The sequence below is a fragment of the Schistocerca gregaria genome, unplaced genomic scaffold (assembly GCF_023897955.1).
Source record: "Schistocerca gregaria isolate iqSchGreg1 unplaced genomic scaffold, iqSchGreg1.2 ptg000449l, whole genome shotgun sequence".
Taxonomy (NCBI): Eukaryota; Metazoa; Arthropoda; class Insecta; order Orthoptera; family Acrididae; genus Schistocerca; species Schistocerca gregaria.
In genome coordinates, this window is record NW_026061870.1 from 885,276 (window position 1) to 910,662 (window position 25,387).

At 40.4% G+C, this 25,387-nt stretch overlaps 1 protein-coding gene across 1 annotated transcript in view; it reads right to left on the reverse strand.

Moving 5' to 3' along the window:
• The window catches only part of LOC126312749 (X-ray repair cross-complementing protein 5-like), a gene marked incomplete at its 5' end in the record, with an annotated part of 106,372 nt that overhangs the window by 49,826 nt on the left and 31,159 nt on the right, over positions 1-25,387 (reverse strand). The window contains 2 exons of the mRNA XM_049992246.1: positions 13,481-13,664; positions 21,833-21,976. Of these exons, the coding sequence (XP_049848203.1) occupies positions 13,481-13,664; positions 21,833-21,976 (328 nt within the window). The remainder of the gene's footprint in view (positions 1-13,480; positions 13,665-21,832; positions 21,977-25,387) is intronic.

Here is a 25,387-nt window from a genome sequence, read left to right on the forward strand (position 1 = left end):
TTTTGACGAGATCTTGTGGGATTTTTTGATCATCTTGACACTGTGGATGAAACATGATTATACACTTACGATCCAGTAACACAAAAACAGCCCAAAGAATGTATCAACAGTGGTTGTTCACATCCAAAGAAGTTCAAAACACAACAATCAGCATACAAGTTGCTCGCATCTGTCTTTTGAGATAAAGACGGAATCCTACTTATTAACTATAATAACCATGATTAAGCCCAAAAAGTTTTAGGAAATTAATAATTTTTACCACAGATTTTTCTGTTGCCTTAGGAGAAATCTCATTTTATGTGTTTGCTTCAACTCTTATATGGAATTAGCAACTTCGTAGCTCAAGAGATTAAAGTTATTTATGCACTGTATTGTACTACAACGCACCCCCACTGTGAATGCTGTGCTCAAATAAGGGATAAGTTGGTTCACATTCATAAGCAACTGGAAATTGCCCTGACTAATACTAAACAATTAGCAGTGCTGTGAATCGAAGTGCTGAAAAGCTCCCGAGAGTCGTATACTGTGATACTGACAGTAGAGATACTTCAGAGTACTATCCTCTCCTGCAGATCCTGTCTCCTCTGTAGAAAGTATGGGACCTATCATTACTCTTCCACTTGACTGCAAGTGACATTTCAATGGTAAATCTAGGCGTCCTGTGAAGTGTGGACAGGACCAGGGAGAGCTCAGTGTCTTATATTGATGCCCCTAACCGACAAGTTCTAGGTGCTGTTTTTCACTGAAACTGAGCCAGTGAGATTCACATCATCTATTTTTAGGGAAACTTGTTTTGTTCAGTGTCAAGAGGAGGCAAACACAGAAGGGTAGGAGTCTATCAAATGTCGGCACTTCTAAAGCATGGTGAATGACGGTACCACTTAGGGAAATGGCAGCAATGCACAGGAAAGGACACCAGATCCACTCACTGTGTATGCCTGGAGGCCTCATTCAAAATGGTGAAGAGGCTATTCCACCAGTCACTGAAGGAACAGATTGTGGTGCATGCTGGAACAAATGACACCTGACGTAGGGACTCGTAGGTCATACTCGGATCATTCCAGCGACTGGCAAAAAAGGTTGAAAAGACCAGCCTTGGACACAGAGTTTCAAAGAATTTGCAGCAATGTCCCCGGAACTGAGCACAGTCCTTTGGTTCTGAGTCGAGTGGAATGACTGAACCAGAGACTTCGAAGTTTCTGTGACAAGCTAGGCTGTGACTTCCTGGACTTGGCGACACAGGATTGAGAACTGTAGGGTTCCCCTAAACAAGTCATGTGTGCACTACACACCAGAGGCTGCTACTCAGGTAGCTGACTGTGTGCAGGGCACACACAAGGTTTTTTTTTTTTAGATTAGGCAACTCTCCATCCAAACCAGGTAATGAAAGCTATAGAAAAACCAGAAGCACCTGTTCTAAGATCAAAAGAAATGCCTCCCACAGGTGTATCAAAGTCTTATTGGTGAACTGCCGAACCATTCCCAACAAAGTGCCAGAGTTTGAGGCACTCCTGGAAAGCAGTGAAGCTCACACAATACTAGGTACAGAAAGCTGGCTGACACCTGAAACTGACAGCAGTGAGATATTTGGGGAAAATTGAAGTGTATACCAAAAGAATAGGCCAATGAGAAATGGAGGTGGTGTATCTGTCACAGTAGATAACAAACTCAAATCCACCCAAACAGAAATTGAAGCTGCATGTGAGACTGTTTGTGTGAGACTCCTATTTTTGTTTGTGTGAGACACCCAACCTGACGCAACCAAAAACTTTGGAGAAAACCTCAGTTTGCTCACATGTAAGTTCCTTACTCATACTGTAATCATTGGCGTATACTTTAATCATCCAACAATCAATTGTGAAAATTACAGTTATGTCAGTGATGGGCATGACAAGGCATATTGTGAAACATTATTAAATACCTTCTCTAAAAACTACCTAGTTTAGATAGTTTGGAACAAAACGCATGATGGAAATACATTGAATCTAATAGCAAGAAATAGACCTAACCTCCTGGAGGACATCCACTTTGAAACTGGTTATCAGTGTTTATGACATGGTTGTGGTAACAATTATTACCAAAGTACCAAAGGCAACCAAAACAAGCAAGAAGACAGATATGTTCAGTAAACTACATTAAAAAAAGCAGTAGTATCATATCTCAATCAGGAAATTGAAACTTACAGCACAGGGCAGGAACATGTGGAGGAACTATTGCTCAAAATCAAAAGAGTTATTGACCCAGTAAAACGGTTCATAATGGGAGGGACCCTCCATGGTAAACAGTCACTGTAAAGACACTTCTAAAGAAACAGAAATTACTCAGAAATTACTGCACAATAGCTGTAAAACCCTCCCCCCATGAACCATGGACCTTGCCGTTGGTGGGGAGGCTTGCGTGCCTCAGCGCTACAGATAGCCATACCGTAGGTGCAACCACAACGGAGGGGTATCTGTTGAGAGGCCAGACAAATGTGTGGTTACCGAAGAGGGGCAGCAGCCTTTTCAGTAGTTGCAGGGGCAACAGTCTGGACGATTGACTGATCTGGCCTTGTAATAATAACCAAAACGGCCTTGCTGTGCTGGTACTGCGAACAGCTGAAAGCAAGGGGAAACTACGGCCGTAATTTTTCCCGAGGGCATGCAGCTTTATTGTATGATTAAATGATGATGGCGTCCTCTTGGGTAAAATATTCCGGAGGTAAAATAGTCCCCCGTTCGGATCTCCGGGCGGGGACTACTCAAGAGGATGTCGTTATCAGGAGAAAGAAAATGTCAGATCCCTTAATCGGGCAGGTAGGTTAGAAAATTTAAAAAGGGACATGGTGAAGTTCGGTGGCAGGAGGAACAAGACTTCTGGTCAGGTGACTACAGGGTTATAAACACAAAATCAAATAGGGGTAATGCAGGAGTAGGTTTAATAATGAATAGGAAAATAGGAAAGGGGGTAAGCTACTACAAACAGCATAGTGAACACATCATTGTGGCCAAGATAGATAGGAAGCCCAAAGCTACTACAGTAGTACAAATTTATATGCCAACTAGCTCTGCAGATGACGAAGAAATTGAACAAATGTATGATCAAATAAAAGAAATTATTCAGATACTGAAGGGAGATGAAAATTTAATAGTCATGGGTAACTGAAATTCGGTAGGAGGAAAAGGGAGAGAAGGAAACATAGTAGGTGAATATGGACTGGGGCAAAGAAATGAATAGGAAGCTGCCTGGTAGAATTTTGCACAGAGCACAACTTAATCACAGGTAACACTTGGTTCAAGAATCATAAAAGAAGGCTGTATACATGGAAGAAGGCTGGAGATACTAAAAGGTATCAGATAGATTATATAATGGTAAGACAGAGATTTAGGAACCAGGTACTAAATTGTAAGACATTTCCAGGGGCAGATGTGGACTCTGACCACAATCTATTGGTTACGACCTGTAGATTAAAACTGAAGAAATTGCAAAAAGGTGGAAATTTAAGGAGATGGGACATGGATAAACTAAAAGAACCAGAGGTTGTACAGAGTTTCACGGAGACCATAAAGGAACAATTCACAGGAATGGGGGAAAGAAATACAGTAGAAGAAGAATGGGTAGCTTTGAGGGATGAAGTAGTGAAGGCAGCAGAGGATCAAGTAGGTAAAAGGACAAGGGCTAGTAGAAATCCTTGGGTAACAGAAGAAATATTGAATTTAATTGATGAAAGGAGAAAATATAAAAATGCAGTAAATGAAGCAGGCAAAAAGGAATACAGACGTCTCAAAAATGAGATCGACAGGAAGTGCAAAATGGCTAAGCAGGGATGGCTAGAGGACCAATGTAAGGATGTAGAGGCTTATCTCACTAGGGGTAAGATAGATACTGCCTACAGGAAAGTTAAAGAGACCTTTGGAGAAAAGAGAACCACTTGTATGAACATCAAGAGCTCAGATGGAAACACAGTTCTAAGCAAAGAAGAGAAAGCAGAAAGGTGGAAGGAGTATATAGAGGGTCTATACAAGGGCGATGTACTTGAGGACAATATTATGGAATTGGAAGAGGATGTAGATGAAGATGAAATGGGAGATACGATACTGCGTGAAGAGTTTGACAGAGCACTGAAAGACCTGAGTCGAAACAAGGCCCCGGGAGTAGACAACATCCCATTGGAACTACTGACGGCCTTGGGAGAGCCAGTCCTGACAAAACTCTACCATCTGGTGAGTAAGATGTATGAGACAGGCGAAATACCCTCAGACTTCAAGAAGAATATAATAATTCCAATCCCAAAGAAAGCAGGTGTTGACAGATGTCAAAATTAACGAACAATCAGTTTAATAAGTCACAGCTGCAAAATACTAATGCGAATTCTTTACAGACGAATGGAAAAACTAGTAGAAGCCGACCTCGGGGAAGATCAGTTTGGATTCCGTAGTAATGTTGGAACATGTGAGGCAATACTGACCCTACGACTTATATTAGAAGCTAGATTAAGGAAGGGAAAACCTACGTTTCTAGCATTTGTAGACTTAGAGAAAGCTTTTGACAATGTCGACTGGAATACTCTCTTTCAAATTGTGAAGGTGGCAGGGGTAAAATACAGGGAGCGAAAGGCTGTTTACAATTTGTACAGAAACCAGATGGCAGTTAAATAAGAGTCGAGGGACATGAAAGGGAAGCAGTGGTTGGGAAGGGAGTGAGACAGGGTTGTAGTCTCTCCTCTATGTTATTCAATCTGTATATTGAGCAAGCGGTAAAGGAAACAAAAGAAAAATTCAGAGTAGGTATTAAAATCCATGGAGAAGAAATAAAAACTTTGAGGTTCGCCGATGACATCGTATTTCTGTCAGAGACAGCAAAGGACTTGGAAGAGCAGTTGAATGGAATGGATAGTGTCGTGAAAGGAGGATATAAAATGAACATCAACAAAAGCAAAACGAGGATAATTAAGTCGGGTGATGCTGAAGGAATTAATTAGGAAATGAGACACTTAAAGTAGTAAAGGAGTTTTGCTATTTGGGGAGCAAAATAACTGATGATGGTCGAAGTAGAGAGGATATAAAATGTAGACTGGCAATGGCGAGGAAAGTGTTTCTGAAGAGAAATTTGTTAACATAGAGTATAGATTTAAGTGTCAGGAAGTCATTTCTGAAAGTATTTGTATGGAGTGTAGCCATGTATGGAAGTGAAACATGGACGATAAATAGTTTGGACAAGAAGAGAATAGAAGCTTTCGAAATGTGTTGCTACAGAAGAATGCTGAAGATTAAATGGGTAGATCACATAACTAATGTGGAAGTATTGAATAGGATTGGGGAGAAGAGAAGTTTGTGGCACAACTTGACCAGAAGAAGGGATCGGTTGGTAGGACATGTTCAGAGGTATCAAGGGATCACCAATTTAGTATTGGAGGGCAGCGTGGAGGGTAAAAATCGTAGAGGGAGACCAAGAGATGAATACACTAAGCAGATTCAGAAGGATGTAGGTTGCCGTAGGTACTGGGAGATGAAGAAGCTTGCACAGGATAGAGTAGCATGAAGAGCTGCATCGAACCAGTCTCAGGACTGAAGACCACAACAACAGGTGTAAAACAAAGTGTAGGGCTATAGATAAATAGACGCCGAATGAAACGTGTTTGGCTGTCAAGAGAGCAGTGCATTAAGCCTTTAATGACTGCTGTAGCAGAGTACTGTCAAATGATCTTTCACAAAACCCAAAAAATTCTGGATCTATGTAAAGACTGTTAGTGGCACCAAATTTAGTGTCCAGTCACTAGTGAATAGAACAGGAACTGAAATTGAGGGAACCAAAATAAAAGCTGAAATGATTAACTCTCTTTTCAAATGTTCCTTTACAAAGGAAAACCCAGAACTGCCCCAATTTAATACTCATACCACTGAAAATATGAGTGAAATCATCAGTATTGGCATCAGTGGTGTTGAGAAACAGTTGAAATCATTAAAATTGAACAATGCTTTTGGACCCAATGGAATCTATATCAGATTCTACAATGAATTTGCAGCTGAATTAGCCCCTCTTCTAATTGCAATCTATTGTATATCCCTCAAACAAAAATCTGTGCTCAGTAGTTGAAAGGAAATACAGGTAACACATGTCTGCAGGAAGAGTAGTAAACGTGATCCACAAAACTATCGTCCAATAACTTTGACACTAATTTGTTGCAGAATCTTAGAGCACATTCTGAGGTACCTTGAACAGAATGACCTTCTCCATGTCCACCGGCATGTGTTCCTTGACAAAGGCTATGTGAAACCCAACACATACTTGTCTCACATGACATACTAAAACTTCAGACCAACAGATCCAGGTAGATGCAGTGTTTCTAGATTTCTGAAAAGTATTTGACACAGTATCACACCAACACTTATTGTCAAAAGACTGATCATATGGGGTATCAAGTGACTGGATTGAAGACTTCTTGCAGGGAGGACACAGCATGTTATCTTGGATGGAGAGTCATTGTCAGATGTAGGAGCAACTTCAGGGTGCCCCAGGGAAGTGTGGTGGGAGTCTTGCTGTTCGTGTTGTATATTAATAACCTTGCAGACAATATTAACAGTAGCCTCAGACTTTTTGCCGATGATGTATTTATCTATAGTGAAGTACTGTCTGAAAGAGGCTGCAATCAATGTTCAGTCAGATACTGAAAATATTTGAATGTGGTGCAAAGATTGGCAACTTGCTTTAAATGTTCAGAAATGTAAAATTATGCACTTTACAAAACAGAAAAACATAGTATTCTATGAATATAACATCAATGAGTCACAAATGGAATTGACCAATTCATACAAATACATGGGTGTAAAACTTTGTGGGGATATGAAATGGAATGATCATACAGGCTCAGTTGCGGGTAAAGCATGTGGTACTCTTCTGTTTGTTAGTAGAATACTGGAGAAGTGCAATTAGTCTACAAAAGAGACTGCTTACGAATCACTTGCGCCACTCATTCTTGGGTATTATTCAAGTGTGTGGGACCAATACCAACAGAACTAACAGGGTTAATGAACACATAGAAAGGCAGCACAAATGATCACAGGTATGTTTGACCCATGGTAGCATGACACTGAAATGTTGAAATAACTGATCTGGCACGCTCTTGAAGGTAGCCATGAAGGGTTCCGAGAAAGTATACTAACAAAGTTTCAAGAACTGAGTTTCAATGATGACTCTATGAACCGCTCACATTGGGAGGATGAGGATAAAATTAGAATAATCATAGCAGACACAGAGGCATTCAAACAACCATTCTTCCCGCGTTCCATACGTGAATGGAAAAGGAAGAAACCCTAATAATTGGTACAATGGGATGTAACCTCTGCCATTCATCCTACAGTGGTATGCAAATTATGGATGTAGGTGTACATTAACCACTTACAACTTGGTAAAACCATCATGATGAAGTACTATGTTGAACTCCTCGACAAAATGAAGAAACAACTGACCTCCAAATGTTGATGAAAGCTGAGAAAAGGAATCTTGTTTCTGGACGACAATGACCCCCTACGGGGTGTCCATAACACAGCAAAAACTGGCAGTTCTGTACTCTGAAGTCCTCAAAGATCCACCCATTACACCTAATACGGCCCCTCAGACTACTGTTTCCACACCTAAAGAAAGAGCTGATGGGAAGGTGAACACTGAGGAAGCCAGAAAGGCTATGGATGAGAGGTTCGCAGCATAAGCAAAAAATTAATTAATTTTAGATAGGCTAAGAAGCTGGAGCAAAGATGCCAATAATGTCGAAGTTCATGGGGGAAGATGATCATTAAGTATATTAATAAATTATTTCAAACCCATAACAGCATTTTTTTTTCTTTATAAAACTAAGGACTTTTCAGCAGCTGCTCATAGTGTGGTGGCAGCTCCAATAATTGCTGTGTTCAAGTGGAACAACATGCTTTTGTTCTGTGCAGAATGGATAATACATAAACATTATTGTTTGTTCTTAAACCATGTTCAAATCAGCTCATACATATGAAGCTGTGGACCCACAAACCTGGTCAGAATAAATCAAGATTAATATAAATATCTTGACAGGTGTTGTGGATTTTTAAATCTATTGATGGGGCTTATCTTTTTTATCAAACAAATGAAACGTACATAGATTGCACCACCTATATACCAAATAGCATAAAGGCATCTCATTTTGCATATCACCAATAATACACAGTTTCCCATACTCGCAATATTAGTATCCCCCCCCCCCCCTCTCCCCCACTTCCCCTCCTGTCGCTTATTCTATCCCCTTACAATTCCCTTTCCTCTTTCCTAGTCACTCATCTTCCCCCCCCCCCCCCCCTCCTCCCCCACAAGCAGAAAGATCAACTACAATGACCACTCAGCAACAGTTAATGGGTCGCATGAATAAAATGAATATACTTTATACTAAAAATATTGGAGAGCATTCGCAGGTTCGCGTGAATAAAGTAAGTCAGAGAAAATACTTCATCCGAGAATGTTCTCAGAGTGAGTAAAAGTGTGGGGAAATTAATCAAAACAAAGAACATTCTCCGATTTCATATGAATAAAACTAGAGCGACTTCTCACAAACGGAGAACATTCTCCGTTTTTGAAGTCAGCTTTGTAGCATACCTTGAGCTGAGTAAGTTATGTTGAGGTTAAGTTTCACTGAGGTTTTCAGTAAAACTGGCAGGATTTACAATGCCTGGAAGGCAAAAAAAGACATGTAGCTCAAAAAATAGTGAAGAGAGAAACTGTAGAAATTTATATGGGTTTAACAATAAAACATTATTTGCCTGGTGAACTTTCTGCCCGAAAATCATGAAAGAAGAGGGGCAATCTTCCTAAGGAAGTGAAAATTAAAACATTTTTGTTGCTGCCTACCAGAATCAAGTTTTCAGACTGATGTATATGAAAACTTAGATATACACCAGACAACTATGTCTGTGACATGTTAATCATCATGTTTTCTCAAAGTATAAATCTTATATTTTGTTATGTTGGAAATGAGTACGCACATCAGAGAAATTAATATCTGAATTATTAAAAACATGGCAATCTGTTTCTCATAATGAACCACACGGGCAACTGCATACACACTTGACATGCAAGTGAAACATTATGTGTTGTATTTAACTAAAATTATCTCGTGTTAACAGAGTCAAGGTTTCGAGTAGATGAAAAGTCATGTAATTTTAAGATTTTGTTCATATAATGTGTTCACCTAACTTCAGCAGTAAAAATGTTTAATTTAGCATTGGAGGGCAGCATGGAGGGTAAGAATTGTAGAGGGAGACCAAGAGATGAATACACTAAGCAGATTCAGAAGGATGTAGGTTGCGATAGGTATTGGGAGATGAAGAAACTTGCACAGGATAGGCTAGCATGGAGAGCTGCATCAAACCAGTCTCAGGACTGAAGACCACAACAACAACAACAACTACAACTTCAGCAGTAAAAAAGTTTAATGGATGTTGAAAATTTGGTTACATTGCAAGAAAATGCATTTTTGCAAGCTGTCGGTAATTGTCTCAAATAATTTGTTGCCACACTTAAAAGTAAAATTGAAATGTAGTGCAACTCCCAGAACACATTGATGCCAGCTCCATATTTTTAACACTGAACAGTTTGCCTGTTTGAGAGGATTGAATGACATGTAACATTACACATGTTCTGTGCTGGACACAGCAGACAACATACACAAAGAACTTTCTCAAGAAGGAGGGGAGGTCATGAGAATGTTCTCTTCTTTATTCATACGACCCAATGCTCGCAGTGTAATACTGACAGAAGACAGATGGCAAGAGGCAGTAAAGTGAAACATGCAAGAAAAACTCAAATTTATTCCAACTGTCTCAAGCCCTTAAGGATCTAACTGTCAAAAACAGGATATGTAGTGTTTTTCTGATGTTTGAATAGTTTCTGATACACACACGCGACAAGTAGGCTGCGTCCTATGGTACCAAGAAGGAAAGGGGCTGTGCCTGAGCCTTTTCTCTGCAATTTCCTTTCTCTGAGGAGTGACAGTCCTGTAACATGTTCAGGAGTACTGCCATAAAGTTTGGAAGGTAGGGAAAGACGTACTGGCAGTAGGGCAGCTGTGAGGGCAGGTTGTAATTAATCATTAATATATGCTCTAGGCAGTAGCAGCAATACACAGTCCCTATTGTACAGTTTCAATTGGACGTTTGTTGAGTATGGACTACACCACTTGTTCACATAATTTAAATTCATTGTAGTCATGTGACTTTGCTAACCAATATTATTACTAGTGTGAGTTTACTAAACAGATCATCATCAGTGTACACAGTGAAACTAAAATAGCGTAATATGAAAATCTCCTTTGATGATGTGTAAAGCTATTTAAAATTTATTCATAGCATCAAGCAACCATTAACGATTACCAAGAGGTGAAGATGATTTATGAAGCACCTGGCTGACAGATCAGTGAACTTAATTTGCCAGTCAAATGAATGAAAATTTAATGAAGGATGAACAATGCAATGTAACTAACTTGTAAGACTGCCACAAGTGGATAAGATGTGTAGATAGATAGATATATTAGTTTTTCGTTCCATAGATCCGTGTTGAGGAGATCCTCGTGGATGTGGAACATGTCACCTTATATATATTTTAAGCTGAAATAACAATATTAATAGTATAAATATATACAACACATCATTTGTTTCTATTAAAAAATTCGTCAGTGGAGTAGGAGGAGTTGGCCACTAGTAAGTCTTTCAGGCTCCTTTTAAACTGATCTCTATTTGTAACTAAATTTTTTATGTTTGCTGGCAAATTATTGAAGATGAGTGTTCCTGAGCAGTGGACCCCTTTTTGAACTAAAGTAAGTACTATTAAGTCCTTGTGCAGATCATTTTTGTTCCTGGTATTGTATATATGAACTGAGCTGTTTGTTGGAAAAAGAGATATATTATTTAGGACAAATTTCATTAAGGAGTAAATATACTGAGAGGCAGTAGTTAGTATACCCAGTCCCTTGAAGAGGTTTCTACAAGACGTCCGTGAGTTTACTCCACAAATAATACGTATTACACGCTTTTGGTCTCGGAAAACTTTTGTTTCACTTGAAGAGTTACCCCAAAATATTATACCATATGACATTACGGAATGAAAGTAGGCAAAGTATTCAAGCTATTTCACTTTTATGTCGCCTATGTCTGCTAACACTCGAATTGCAAATACAGATTTGTTAAGGCGTTTCTGCAGTTCTGTGGTGTGCTCCTCCCAACGGAATTTATTATCAAGTTGTAATCCCAGGAATTTAAGACTGTCAACCTCTTCTATCTGCTCTTCTTCGTACTTTATGCATATGCTGGGTGGAAACCTCTTACAGGTTCTGTTGCTCCTGTTCCTTTCTGGTTCTACCAGTCTCCTCTTCACTATATCCCATATTGTTTTTATTTTGTTCCCTGACATTGCTATCTTCTTCTCGTAGTGTACTTGTTTAGACGTCTGAATTACTTTTTTTAATATCTTACAGTATTCCTTGTATTTAGCTAAATCATCAGCATTGGAGCTATTCTTGGTCGACAGATACATTTTCCTTTTTGTCTTACAGGAAATTTTTATTCCTTGTGTGATCCATGGTTTTATTATAGACTTCTGTTTAATATGAGTAACGTTTAGAGACAAACAGTTTTCAAACATGGTACTGACATTGTTCATGAATGTGTTATATTTTTCATTCATGTCATGAGCACTATAAACATCTTTCCAGTTCATATCTTTGAGCAGTTTTCTAAAACACTCAATTTTTGGTTGATTGAATACTCTCCTGTACTCAGATTTAGCAGTCTTGATAATCTGCTAAGACTTTACATCTAAAACAAGGAACTGCATGTCATGATCTGATAGTCCATTTATTACAGGTTCCTTTGATTTGTCTATAAAAATGTTATCAATGGCTGTCCTTGAGGATTTAGTGATCCTAGCTGGAAAGTTTACAGTGTGAGTTAGATTGAAAGACAACTTTACTAACGGCAGTAAATGTTTACTGGAAGATTGAATTAGAAAATCTGCATTAAAGTCACCAGCAATCAAAATTTCTTTGTTTCTTACTGTTAAATAACCCAAAAGAGCTTCTAGATGATTTATGAATAGATTATAATTTCCTGCAGGTGCTCGGTAAATAGTTACTATTATATAGGATCTATTATGGAACTCAACTTCTGTTGCACATGCTTCTAGATGCTGCTCTAAGCAGAATTTATTAATGTCAATGTTCTTGAATTTATGGCAGTTTTTAATAAATGTGGCAACTCCTCTTCCCTCCATATATACTCTGCAGAAGTAGGAAGCTAGCTTAAATCCTGAAATGTCTAACATGTCTCCAGAACATGCCACATTAAATAAGTGTCAATCAGCAGTAATTGAGAAACTTCCTGGCAGATTAAAACTGTGTGCCCGACCGAGACTCGAACTCGGGACATTTGCCTTTCGCGGGCAAGTGCTCTACCAACTGAGCTACCGAAGCACGACTCACGTCCGGTACTCACAGCTTTACTTCTGCCAGTATCCGTCTCCTACCTTCCAAACTTTACAGAAGCTCTTCTGCGAACCTTGCAGAACTAGCACTCCTAAAAGAAAGGATACTGCGGAGACATGGCTTAGCCACAGCCTGAGGGATGTTTCCAGAATGAGATTTTCACTCTGCAGCGGAGTGTGTGCTGATGTGAAACTCCGCTGCAGAGTGAAAATCTCATTCTGGAAGCATCCCCCAGGCTGTGGCTAAGCCATGTCTCCGCAGTATCCTTTCTTTCAGGAGTGCTAGTTCTGCAAGGTTCGCAGAAGAGCTTCTGTAAAGTTTGGAAGGTAGGAGACGGATACTGGCAGAAGTAAAGCTGTGAGTACCGGACGTGAGTCATGCTTCGGTAGCTCAGTTGGTAGAGCACTTGCCCGCGAAAGGCAAAGGTCCCGAGTTCGAGTCTCAGTCGCGCACACAGTTTTAATCTGCCAGGAAGTTTCACATCAGCACACACTCCGCTGCAGAGTGGAAATCTCATTCTGGAAACATCCCCCAGGCTGTGGCTAAGCCATGTCTCCGCAGTATCCTTTCTTTCAGGAGTGCTAGTTCTGCAAGGTTCGCAGAAGAGCTTCTGTAAAGTTTGGAAGGTAGGAGACGGATACTGGCAGAAGTAAAGCTGTGAGTACCGGACGTGAGTCGTGCTTCGGTAGCTCAGTTGGTAGAGCACTTGCCCGCGAAAGGCAAAGGTCCCGAATTCGAGTCTCGGTCGGGCACACAGTTTTAATCTGCCAGGAAGTTTCACATCAGCACACACTCCGCTGCAGAGTGAAAATCTCATTCTGGAAGCAATAATTGAAGTAACCACTTTCTCCGAACAAACCAGTTACAAACAACAGAGACAAATATAACGTCAAAAATCATGTATTAATCAAAACTGATAAAAATGGATGCAAAAATGAATGCTCGAAGTGTTTCAATATTCTGGTTACAACTTTAATCAAAAACAAAAATTGTGTGTTACCCTACCACTTGTGGGCACAATGGTTGCTCCTAGAAAGTAGGCAGAACACACATCTTTTTCATCGACTGCTTCTCCTGTAGCCATGTTGTCTTCATCATCGGCATCGGGATTCAAGAAGTAACTCGTTTCTCGCACAATCATCGCACTATTGCTGTCTTTGTCCCAAGTGGGAAACATGTCCTCAGAAATCTAGTCAAAAAAAAAAAATTACAAATGCTAAAAGTAAATGATAACAACATTAATGACTAACAAGTAAGAAAAAATGAGCAAACTAAACTCTGCAAGTTAATGTAGATTTTTAGGGAATCCCAGACCAGATTAACAAGCTACAAAAGAAGCTAAGCTTTCACTTGTAATATTCATCTTTTCTTGCGTGTTTTATACTTTAAGATACATCACACAAATGTGCCAATAAATTTAAAATTATGACAAAAATGTCTCGTCTACTGGGCTCGAAATTCTTTTAAGTGTTCAGTTTTAAATGCCTCTGAGCACTATGGGACTTGACATCTGAGATCATCAGTCCCCTAGAACTTAGAACTACTTAAACCTAACTAACCTAAGGACATCACACACATCCATGCCCGAGGCAGGAGTCTAACCTACGACCGTAGCAGTCGCATGGTTCCAGACTGAAGCGCCTAGAACCGCTGGGCCACACCGGCTGGCTTAAATGCTCTGTGATTTAGAAATTCATTCCACTTTCTCACATGTAACATAATTCATCTTGCGTAAAAAGAAATTTACTTCGAAAGTAATGTTTTTCGAACCATTGTTCGCAATACTATACAGAGACTGTTAGAAATAGGTTGGATTTAGCAGTTGCCAGAGAGCGCCAGAAAACTGGCATTATTGTGCGTGCGGAACTGCAGTGGTGTACGAAGTCCGCATATTCGCATGTATATAGCACTAAGAAAGCTTACATTACACTATAAAAGAAACAAGACAGAGGATACTCCAAGAGCATCGGAATTTCGTAAACCATACTAAAATGCATAATTTGGCTTGAAGTGCACATTGTTTTCTTCCAGATTCACAATGAAGTAGGTCCCATCTGATATTAAGCTTTTCAGTGTAGTTTCTGGGATAAAAATTTTCTTGGAGTACCAGTACTGTTTGATCTCATTTTTGGTTCTTTATTATGGCATAATGCCATACATGGCAGAAGATAACGTGCACTTGAAATTCAGCGAACAATTAGAACAACAAATTTCTTCAGCAAACTTGCAAAAATAACTTCATTGTTCTGTAAGGTGATTAATGCTTGACTGCTAATAACTTGGAAATAAAATAAAAATCAAAAAACTGAAAGTAATAATATATTTTCGCCCTCCGTAATTATGTGAATGTATTTTAATTCACTTGATAGCTCCTGGCCACAGAAATCCGTTTTGTTTTCATTTGACATGGGAGCTGTAAACGAAGAGGAAACAGCGAAATCGTAAATGATTTATGGTCACAGGTTATGTGGAGACTAACCTCCTCCCCACTACAACTCAGATAACTCTGTGCATGCTCGAATCTGGCAGCTAGGGTGTGCGAGAAAAATTTTTCTCATTTGCACCTGGCTGCTTGCTGCTACTGCCGATACAGGTAACAGCCACACATCAAGTAGCGGGAAGTGGGAAAAGGTACTGGTCATATGCGAGTCAACTGCGCATGCGCATGAGCCCGCTGGCAAATGGTCAAATGAACCTAATATGAACAGATGTGACGTCACGCTCATAGCTAAAGACTAGTTTACACAACAACACTAGGTTACAGGCAACTGCGCTACCGGCCACTGCGCATGCATGCCGCGTGTTTGTGCAACTCGTTGGCGAAACTAAACACTTCCGGCGTGTTCCAACTTTGGTGACATTAGTTGCATGTGTTTTGAGGTTGTGTGTGTGTGTGTGTGTGTGTGTGTGTGTGTGTGTGTGTGTGTGTGTGCACGAACTGAAATATGAAGCGGGGAGCAAAGAATAATGTTCGCTTTTTGGATATCTATGCTTTCCATAGGTGTTTGTGGGATTTCAGTGATACTGATTAGAAAAATAAGCAACAAATGGTGCAAATGGCTCTAATCACTATGGGACTTAACATCTGAGGTCGTCAGTCCCCTAGACTTAGAATAAACCTAACTAACCTAAGGACAGCTGCCTGTCCGAGGCAGGATTCTAACCTGCGACCATTGTGCCAGCGAGGTTCCAGACTGAAGTGCCTAGAACTGCTTGGCCACAGCAGCCGGCAAAAATAAGTAACATATTGCTACTGCTGAGACCATCATGTGCGATTGTAATATAGATGGTTTGACAACATCTGTGCTGCAGGGCAATGAGTTAAGAGCACATATACAACTGAATTAAGAAAAATACAAGGTAGTTTAATTCTAGCTGTGGGAATGCTCCCATTTACAAGACAAAAATCCCATCATTCGAGTTGGCCAACTCATTGTTAAGAAATACTGTTGACAGGAGGGAAGGCTACACAAATTCAAGAAGCTCCATTCTTTATTCAATATTCATCTATTTAAAACATCGCTGCAGAGCTCCCCATTCACATATGTTAGAATTTTGAAACATTGAAAGTGTACAGAGCTATCTTCAGGAGAGAAGTTTGCAAACCAATCTCTTCTCAATGCGGCCTGCTTTGAATAATTATCGTTGCTTATGTTAATAATTATTGCTGTTAATATTGATAATTATTGGTGTTAATGAAAAAGCATCATCACCAACTAAAACCATATCTTATAGCATGCCGAGTGTTCTCGATTGTAATGCACGCAATATGACATGTAATTTCAATTCTGGTGACAGTGCTTCATGCATTACAGTACCTTTATTACTTATCGCATAATTAACTCTATTTAGAAGAAATGGGAGCAGTTCTGGTGACATTCTAAGATAATTAAAAGAACTTCTTGGATCTTCCATTATAAATTATTTCAGCAAGGATGCTGAGCAACCGAGCTGACGTCTTTTCTTCATCCAGTCACAAATCGAAACACATTTCTTATTTTTTTCTTATGCAACGATTCCATACAACAAGCTTTAACTCCATCACAACTCGTGCAATGTGCAGCTGCCAAAACTGTCATTTCAGACACAACTCAGGGGAACACAAAACGATGAAACTGAATTTTATACTGGTGTAGCCATGTCTACAGTCATATATGAAACCACTAGCATGCAACTCATTCCACGCAACGAGTGGTGCAACCCAACTTCGTCACGTAAATTATAGGAACTCTACTCATAGCAAGCAGCTTGTTTGTACGAAGTATTACATAATCTCCGCCCTAGGGCCTTTGACATATTTTTGCTGTTTGCAGATGCTTGTGCGTGCACAGTGTTTTTTTTATTGTAAATGGTGCATTTCCTTTGCCACTGAAGTTAGATTTTTTCCCCCTCTCATTTACGTTTTATTGCTGCAGTATCATTCTCCAGTAGCAGGATAGAGTAACATTCTTTGCTAGAGAATCAATTCTTACCAGTCAAAATTGCAAAAATTTAACTGAAAGCTAAAACAATGAAAAATTCCTGGAATTCCGAAAAATTCCCAGGTTTTTCCCGGATTTTCCGGTTGTCCTGGGTCATGTACACCCTGGATGAATTTTTTTAACCATGTTTGAAAGTCACAGAATGCTATTTTTTCTGTCATATTACCAAACACTACTGACATAATTATTAAGAGTGTCTTCTCCGCTCCAGCTATCTGTATTATGTAAATATTTATTACTAACAATATAAAAAAATTCCTTTTTATAAGTTTTTACGAATTATTTACTTGAAAATCTCCATCCGATAACTTTCGAGAATTGCACAAAATACTGTTTGGTTAATGTGTTAGCAGTCAGTGCAAACAAAGTGGGCAATATTTTTCTGTGTAAAGTGTTAAAAATTTTTCAACATTCTGCATATTTCACAACACTGACTTTCTAGTGTAAAATACGCGTGTTGGCAACACTATTTCCAGCACTCTTCTTTTCATAACAAACAAGTGAGAACTTGTACATAAACCATTCTGCATTGTGTTTTGTGTTTGGTTTGAACTTTTTGTTGGTTACAGTGTCAGTGAGGAATACAGTAGTGAAAGAGTGAGATGTGTGGACTATGAAAAAAGACAAAAGTAGATGGTATATAACAAAAGTGAGAAACACTTCACAGTTGTTTGAAATCTGCCAGAGGTACTGCAGAAATATCTTGGTCCTCAAATAACGGTATTAGCATCACATCCATAGTGCAGGATATTTTCAGCAACAGGGCATGGGAAAAGTGCGTGTTATGGGGTAGGCTGTCTCTGTAAACATCTTGCAACAAGATTTAATCTCAAGCACGAAGCCGTTGATGCGAAGAGTGGCCTGCTATTATATGGTGTGGTAGGAATTCAATCAAGTCACCACTGGGTTGCATCCCAATGTGGCACATACATTGCAAGAAGGGTTCTCCACAAAATGCAGCCTGTTACTGTGTGTGTGAAATGCGGAGACCACAGTACACATTCATAGCGAGCCGCTTCATTTCTTGAGTGTACGACAATCAGTGGTGGGTGGGACAGATAATAAGTATCCTTTAGGACACCTCATGGTCCTGATAATGCTTTCAAATGGCCATCATCAAAAGATCAGTGTGCAGTGTTCCCATTTCCCAAGTACTGCTCTTGTTGGATCATCCTTGTCCATGTGCAAATCCAGCTCAGCTATACACGTTCGATGAGAAGCAGATGAGAGGGAGGGGGGACTCTTTTTGACAGTGCAGTGTTGATAGTTACACTGTAGTCAATTTTAATTCATGGAAATTTGGAAATTAATGAAGAAGTAAAATCATGACAGAAGACAATAATAATTTGTGAATAAAATAAACAATTTTTTCAGCCTCCAGTTGTAAGGTTTTTTTTTTTTTTTTTTTTTTTTTTTTGTATTATCTTGCAACTGAAGGCTGAAAAAATTGTTTGTTTTCTGTACATTTCACGATTGCTGTATGCGCTGCATTATGTTAAAGATTTGTAAATTTATGAATAACATTATAAAAAGAAAAATGGATGTAAATATTCTCATATATAAGTCACAAAGCAAACTTTTGTTATAAAATGCTTATGAACAGAATTATGAATTGCTTTCTCACTCACATATACTGTTCTTTTACCAGCCAACAGCAGAATGATTTCATTTAATAATGAAGAAGTACTGAATAGAATTGGAGAGACAAGAAATTGGTGGTACAACTTGACTAAAAGAAGGGATTGGTTGATAGGATACATTTTGAGTCATCAAGGGATCACCAATTCAATACTGGAGGGAAGTGGGGAGGGGGGAAGGGTAAAAATCGTACAGAGATACCAAGAGATGAATACAGCAAGCAGATGTAGGTCAAAGTAGTTATTTGGAGATGAAGAGACTTGCACAGGATACACTAGCTTGGAGAGCTGCACAAAATCAGTCTTTTGGACTGAAGACCACAACAGCAATATACAAACCACAATCTGTGATGGGAATTGGATGCTTTCCTTCACATATTTTCTGAATGTGCCTCACTCACAGCTTCAACATGAACCAAAATAGACAATATTAAGTGAATATTGTGAATATGCATTAGTTCTCATATATAAGTCACAAAGCAGCTGCAGGTTTTACTGTGTAACAACATTCAAGCCATGATTATTGTCTCCATATAACCCCCAACAATTTCTCTGTTAATACAAGGGCAAGTCAATTATTATCCGAAATTTAGTTACTTTTTTTTATTTTGGTAGTACTGTCACTTTACGCTGATGATGCATGCTTTGTTGATTTGTTGTTATATCTTTGCAATTTTCAAGCTTCTAGGTTAGTTTTGTTATCACTACCGTACTGTTAATCATGGCTGCACCGCTGTCTATTTGCACCAAAGAAGAGCAATGTTCAGTGATCCACTTTTTGTGGTTGGAAGGTGTATCAGATGCCGAAATTCATCAAAGACTTTCGGTGCAGTATGGGAACAGTGTTTTTCCACAATGAAGTGTCTACGAATGGATTGAAAAATTCCGAAACTATTGACGAAGTGGCACATTGTCTGCAAATTAGTCACGGTTCTGCCTACAAAATCATCCACAACAGACTTGGGTTTCATAAAGTTAGTGCAAGATGGGACCCAAAACAACTCACACAGTTGCATAAACAAACACGCTTGGACATCTGAAAAAAACATTTGGACCACTGTGGTAACAAAGGGGACAACTACTTAGACAGTATCATTACTGGTGACGAAGTAGGGATCCATCATTATGAGCCGGAGAGTAAACAGCAGAGTATGGAATGCAAACATCCAAATTCGCCACGCAAGAAAAATTTCAAGACCCAACCATCTGCAGGAAAACTGATGCTTACAGTTTTTTGGGGCGCACAGCGTCCAGTACTGGAACATTATGGGGAAAGTAGCACAACAGTAAACAGTGCACGTTACAGTGAGAAGCTAACTGCTAAGCTAAAGCCTGCAGTTCGAAGCAAAGACTGAGGATTGCTGACGAAAGAGGTTGCGCAACAATGCCCGTGTCCGCATACTGCTGCCCACACTGCTGAACCGCTCCAGAAACTCAAATTCGAAGTACTGTATCATCCTCCATATAGTCCCAATCTTGCCCCCCTCTGACTATCACTTGTTTGGTCCACTCAAGTAGGCCTTAAGGGGCTGTCAATTTGCCTCGGATGAAGCAGTGAAAGAAGCGGTTCATTCCTGGCTCGCAGCTCAACTGAGAACCTTCTTTTATGAGGGCATCAGGAAGCTTGTACAACGATGGACCAAGTGCACTGAGACGCAAGGAGACTACACTCCTGGAAATGGAAAAAAGAACACATTGACACCGGTGTGTCAGACCCACCATACTTGCTCCGGACACTGCGAGAGGGCTGTACAAGCAATGATCACACGCACGGCACAGCGGACACACCAGGAACCGCGGTGTTGGCCGTCGAATGGCGCTAGCTGCGCAGCATTTGTGCACCGCCGCCGTCAGTGTCAGCTAGTTTGCCGTGGCATACGGAGCTCCATCGCAGTCTTTAACACTGGTAGCATGCCGCGACAGCGTGGACGTGAACCGTATTTGCAGTTGACGGACTTTGAGCGAGGGCGTATAGTGGGCATGCGGGAGGCCGGGTGGACATAACACCGAATTGCTCAACACGTGGGGCGTGAGATCTCCACAGTACATCGATGTTGTCGCCAGTGGTCGGCGGAAGGTGCACGTGCCCGTCGACCTGGGACCGGACCGCAGCGACGCACGGATGCACGCCAAGACCGTAGGATCCTACGCAGTGCCGTAGGGGACCGCACCGCCACTTCCCAGCAAATTAGGGACACTGTTGCTCCTGGGGTATCGGCGAGGACCATTCGCAACCGTCTCCATGAAGCTGGGCTACGGTCCCGCACACCGTTAGGCCGTCTTCCGCTCACGCCCCAACATCGTGCAGCCCGCCCCCAGTGGTGTCGCGACAGGCGTGAATGGAGGGACGAATGGAGACGTGTCGTCTTCAGTGATGAGAGTCGCTTCTGCCTTGGTGCCAATGATGGTCGTATGCGTGTTTGGCGCCGTGCAGGTGAGCGCCACAATCAGGACTGCATACGACCGAGGCACACAGGGCCAACACCCGGCATCATGGTGTGGGGAGCGATCTCCTACACTGGCCGTACACCTCTGGTGATTGTCGAGGGGACACTGAATAGTGCACGGTATATCCAAACCGTCATCGAACCCATCGTTCTACCATTCCTAGACCGGCAAGGGAACTTGCTGTTCCAACAGGACAATGCACGTCCGCGTGTATCCCGTGCCACTCAACGTGCTCTAGAAGGTGTAAGTCAACTACGCTGGCCAGCAAGATCTCCGGATCTGTCCGCCATTGAGCATGTTTGGGACTGGATGAAGCGTCGTCTCACGCGGTCTGCACGTCCAGCACGAACGCTGGTCCAACTGAGGCGCCAGGTGGAAATGGCATGGCAAGCCATTCCACAGGACTACATCCAGCACCTCTACGATCGTCTCCATGGGAGAATAGCAGCCTGCATTGCTGCGAAAGGTGGATATACACTGTACTAGTGCCGACATTGTGCATGCTCTGTTGCCTGTGTCTATGTGCCTGTGGTTCTGCCAGTGTGATCATGTGATGTATCTGACCCCAGGAATGTGTCAATAAAGTTTCCCCTTCCTGGGACAATGAATTCACGGTGTTCTTATTTCAATTTCCAGGAGTGTATATTAAAAAATGATGTTCTTGTAAGTTTCCTATTGGATTACAATAAAATTTTATAACTGCTTTGTGGATAATAACTGACTTACCCTCGTAATTGTATTAAGGGAATAAACAAACTATGGCAAGGCTGCAGTGATAAGACAGAACTTACTTTGCGGTATCCAGTCAATGGTATACGGATGTCAGGCCCTATCTCCAAGATTATATTCCATGGGTTTGGTTTGACACTCTTCTTTTGCAAGTGCAACAGATGCTCTATTGCATCATTAAAATTGCACACCATAGAATCATTAACCTATAAAAAGAATGACAATAAATTAATATTGACAAACACTGTTGCCGACAACTGTTGAATGAGAATACAGAATTACATGTCACAGTCTTAAAGTAGCCTATACTACAAAACAAGGATGAACACTGCCCATATCCCATCTCCACAGTGGCTTTTTAAGCTAGAAAAAAGAATTCTCTGAGAATTCCAGGTATGGGTGGAAGATGGTGTCATTAAAAGCTCCTCATGCATTAACGGGGAGTGGGAGAAGGGGAAGGGGTATACAGCAATAACGACTTCTCTTTCCTCTCAGTTGTCATATATTAGCCATAAGTAGTAGTTTAACAGCAGTTTTTTTAACATCGATAATTTATATGGAATAATATTTCAACACACTTTGAAATATTAAGCATTTTAAAATTTGAGACTTGTAATACTCATTAAAATTAAACAATGGAAACTCCAGGCAGGAGATGCTGGAGTCAGCAGTCATGTGTGCAAGAGGCGTGCTTACTTGTGTGTACGAATGGTGTGTGTCTCTTTTTTTACTAATGAAAGCTTTGGGTGAAAGCATTATGTGTCTTTTAATTGTGCCTGTTTGCAACTTAATGTGTCTTCTTTCTGGTAAGTAGCAACCTGCCATTAAATTAAATTTGAATACTAGGTAAAAAATGGAGACCTTGGGTCAAGCTGCTGGAAAACCATTCTGGAGTGTAATTAGCAGTCTCCGAAACGGAGGTAAGAAGGAAATGACAAGTATTTTGGACAGGTCAGGAAGACTGCTGGTGAATCCTGTTGATGCCATGGGCAGATGGAGGGAATATTTTGAAGAGTTGCTTCAATGTAGGTGAAAATACGATCAGTAATGTTTCAGATTTTGATGTACAATGGGACAGGAATGATGATGGAAATAGGATCACATTTGAGGAAGTAGAGAAAATGGTCAATAGATTGCAGTGCAATAAAGCAGCTGGGGTGGATGAAATTAAGTCGGAACTCATCAAATACAGTGGAATGTCAGGTCTTTAATGGCTACACAGGATAATTGAAATGGCGTGGGAGTCGGAACAGGTTCCATCAGACTGGACGAAAGCAGTAATCACACCAATCTTTAAACATGGAAACAGAAAAGATTGTAACAACTGCAGAGGTATCTCTTTGATCAGCGTTGTAGGTAAAATGTTCTCAGGTATTGTTGAAAGGAAAGTGTGAGTATTAGTTGACGACAAATTGGATGAAAATCAGTGTGGGTTTAGGCCTCTTAGAGGTTATCAGGACCAGATCTTTAGCTTACGGTAAATAATGGAGAAGTGTTACGAGTGGAACAGGGAATTGTATCTATATTTTATAGATCTAGAAAAGGCATAAGACCGGGTTCCTAGGAGGAAGTTATTGTCCGTTCTACGTGATTATGGAATAAGAGGCAAACTTTTGCAAGCAATTAAAGGTCTTTACATAGATAGTCAGCCAGCAGTTAGAGTCGACGGGGTAAGACAAGGCTGCAACCTGTCTCCACTGTTGTTCATATTATTTATGGATCATATGTTGAAAACAATAGAATGGCTGGGTGAGATTAAGATAGGTGAACACAAAATAAGCAGTCTCGCATATGTGGATGACTTAGTTGTGATGGCAGATTCTATATCAAGTCTGCAAAGTAATATTACAGAGCTAGATCAGAAATGTAAGGACTATGGTATGAAGATTAGCACCTTCAAAACGAAAGTAATGTCAGTGGGAAAGAGATATAAACAGATTGAGTGCCAAATAGGAGGAACAAAGTTAGAACAGGTGGATGGTTTCAAGTACTTAGGATGCATATTCTCACAGGATGGCAACATAGTGAAAGAACTGGATGTGAGGTGTAGCAAAGCTAATGCAGTGAGTGCTCAGCTACGATCTCCTCTCTTCTGCAAGAAGGAAGTCAGTACCAAGACTAAATTATCTGTGCACCGTTCAATCTTACGACCAATTTTGTTGTATGGGAGCGAAAGCTGGGTGGATTCAGGTTACCTTATCAGTAAGGTTGAGGTTACGGATATGGAAATAGCTAGAATGTTTGCAGGTACTAGTAGATGGGAACAATGGCAGGAGGGTGTGCACAATGAGGAAATCAAAGAAAAACTGGGAATGAACTCTGTAGATGTAGTAGTCAGGGCAAAAAGGCTTAGATGGTGGGGTCATGTTATACGCATGGGAGAAGCAAGGTTACCCAAGAGACTCATGGGTTCAGCAGTAGAGGGTAGGAGGAGTCGGGTAGACCAAGGAGAAAGTACCTGGATTCGGTTAAGAATGATTTTGAAGTAATAGGCTTAACATCAGAAGAGGCACCAATGTTAGCACTGAATAGGGGATCTTGGAGGAATTTTATAAGGGGGACTATGCTCCAGACTGAACGCTGAAAGGCATAATCAGTCTTAAATGATGATGATGGTAAAAAATGCAGTATTCCATGAGATTTTATGAAATTCTGTGAGATTTCCCTGAATTTGCCAGGTAAAATCTAATTATCTGCGAATTTCAGGTTTTCCAGAAGAATCACCACCCTGATCTCCCTCATACAGAAAATAAGCCATCTCATTCCCATTTAATAACGCCAGGGTGCATAAATTTTCTTGTCATTCATAGATATACAACTGTGTATCTTTGGGAACAATTTTAGTGACAGCCTCTTATTCTGCCACAAAAGGACCTGCTGGTTTAACACAGCGAAACCTCGCTTAACAAGCACTTCCCATAATGCGCGATTTGCGTAACAAGCAAATCAAACTGTAAGAAAATTACTCGCTTATCAAGCGATGTTTTGTATAACGACTGAGGAGGATTTAGTGTGACGTCACCAGCTGTTTGCGCGCGACAGGGGGAAATGTTCAACAATATGAACACCTTTGATTGTCGGCAGTGTCATATGAACAATGTCTTTAGTACAGCCTGCAGTCTGGGTATAGCACTCTTTCTGTTACTATCTTAGCACAGCTTAGGATCACACATTTTTGTGGACTTGTGTTCACAGAGTGCTTTTTTGTGTGCACATTTTAATAATTGTCATAGAAATGTCCCAAATGTAAAGCTGCATGACCTTAGACATGAAACACGCGAATGTGGTGTGAGCATTGCTGATTTAGCATGCACATAAAAACGGTCTGCGTCAACTGTTTGCCCTATCCTCAAGAACAAGGAGATAGATGCTTCAAAGGGAGTAACAAGAGTATCGAAACAATGGTTCCACATTCTGGATGATGTCAGAAGATTGCTCTTGATACAGATAAATGAAAAGCAATTGCAAGGGGACAATATTAACGAAACATCATTTGTGAGAAGGTGAGAATGGTTTTCACTGACCTCATTAAGATGATGCCAGGATTATTACCGGCCGAAGAAGTGTTTAAGGGAAGTCATGGATGGTTTGAGAATTTTAAGAGAAGAACTGTCATC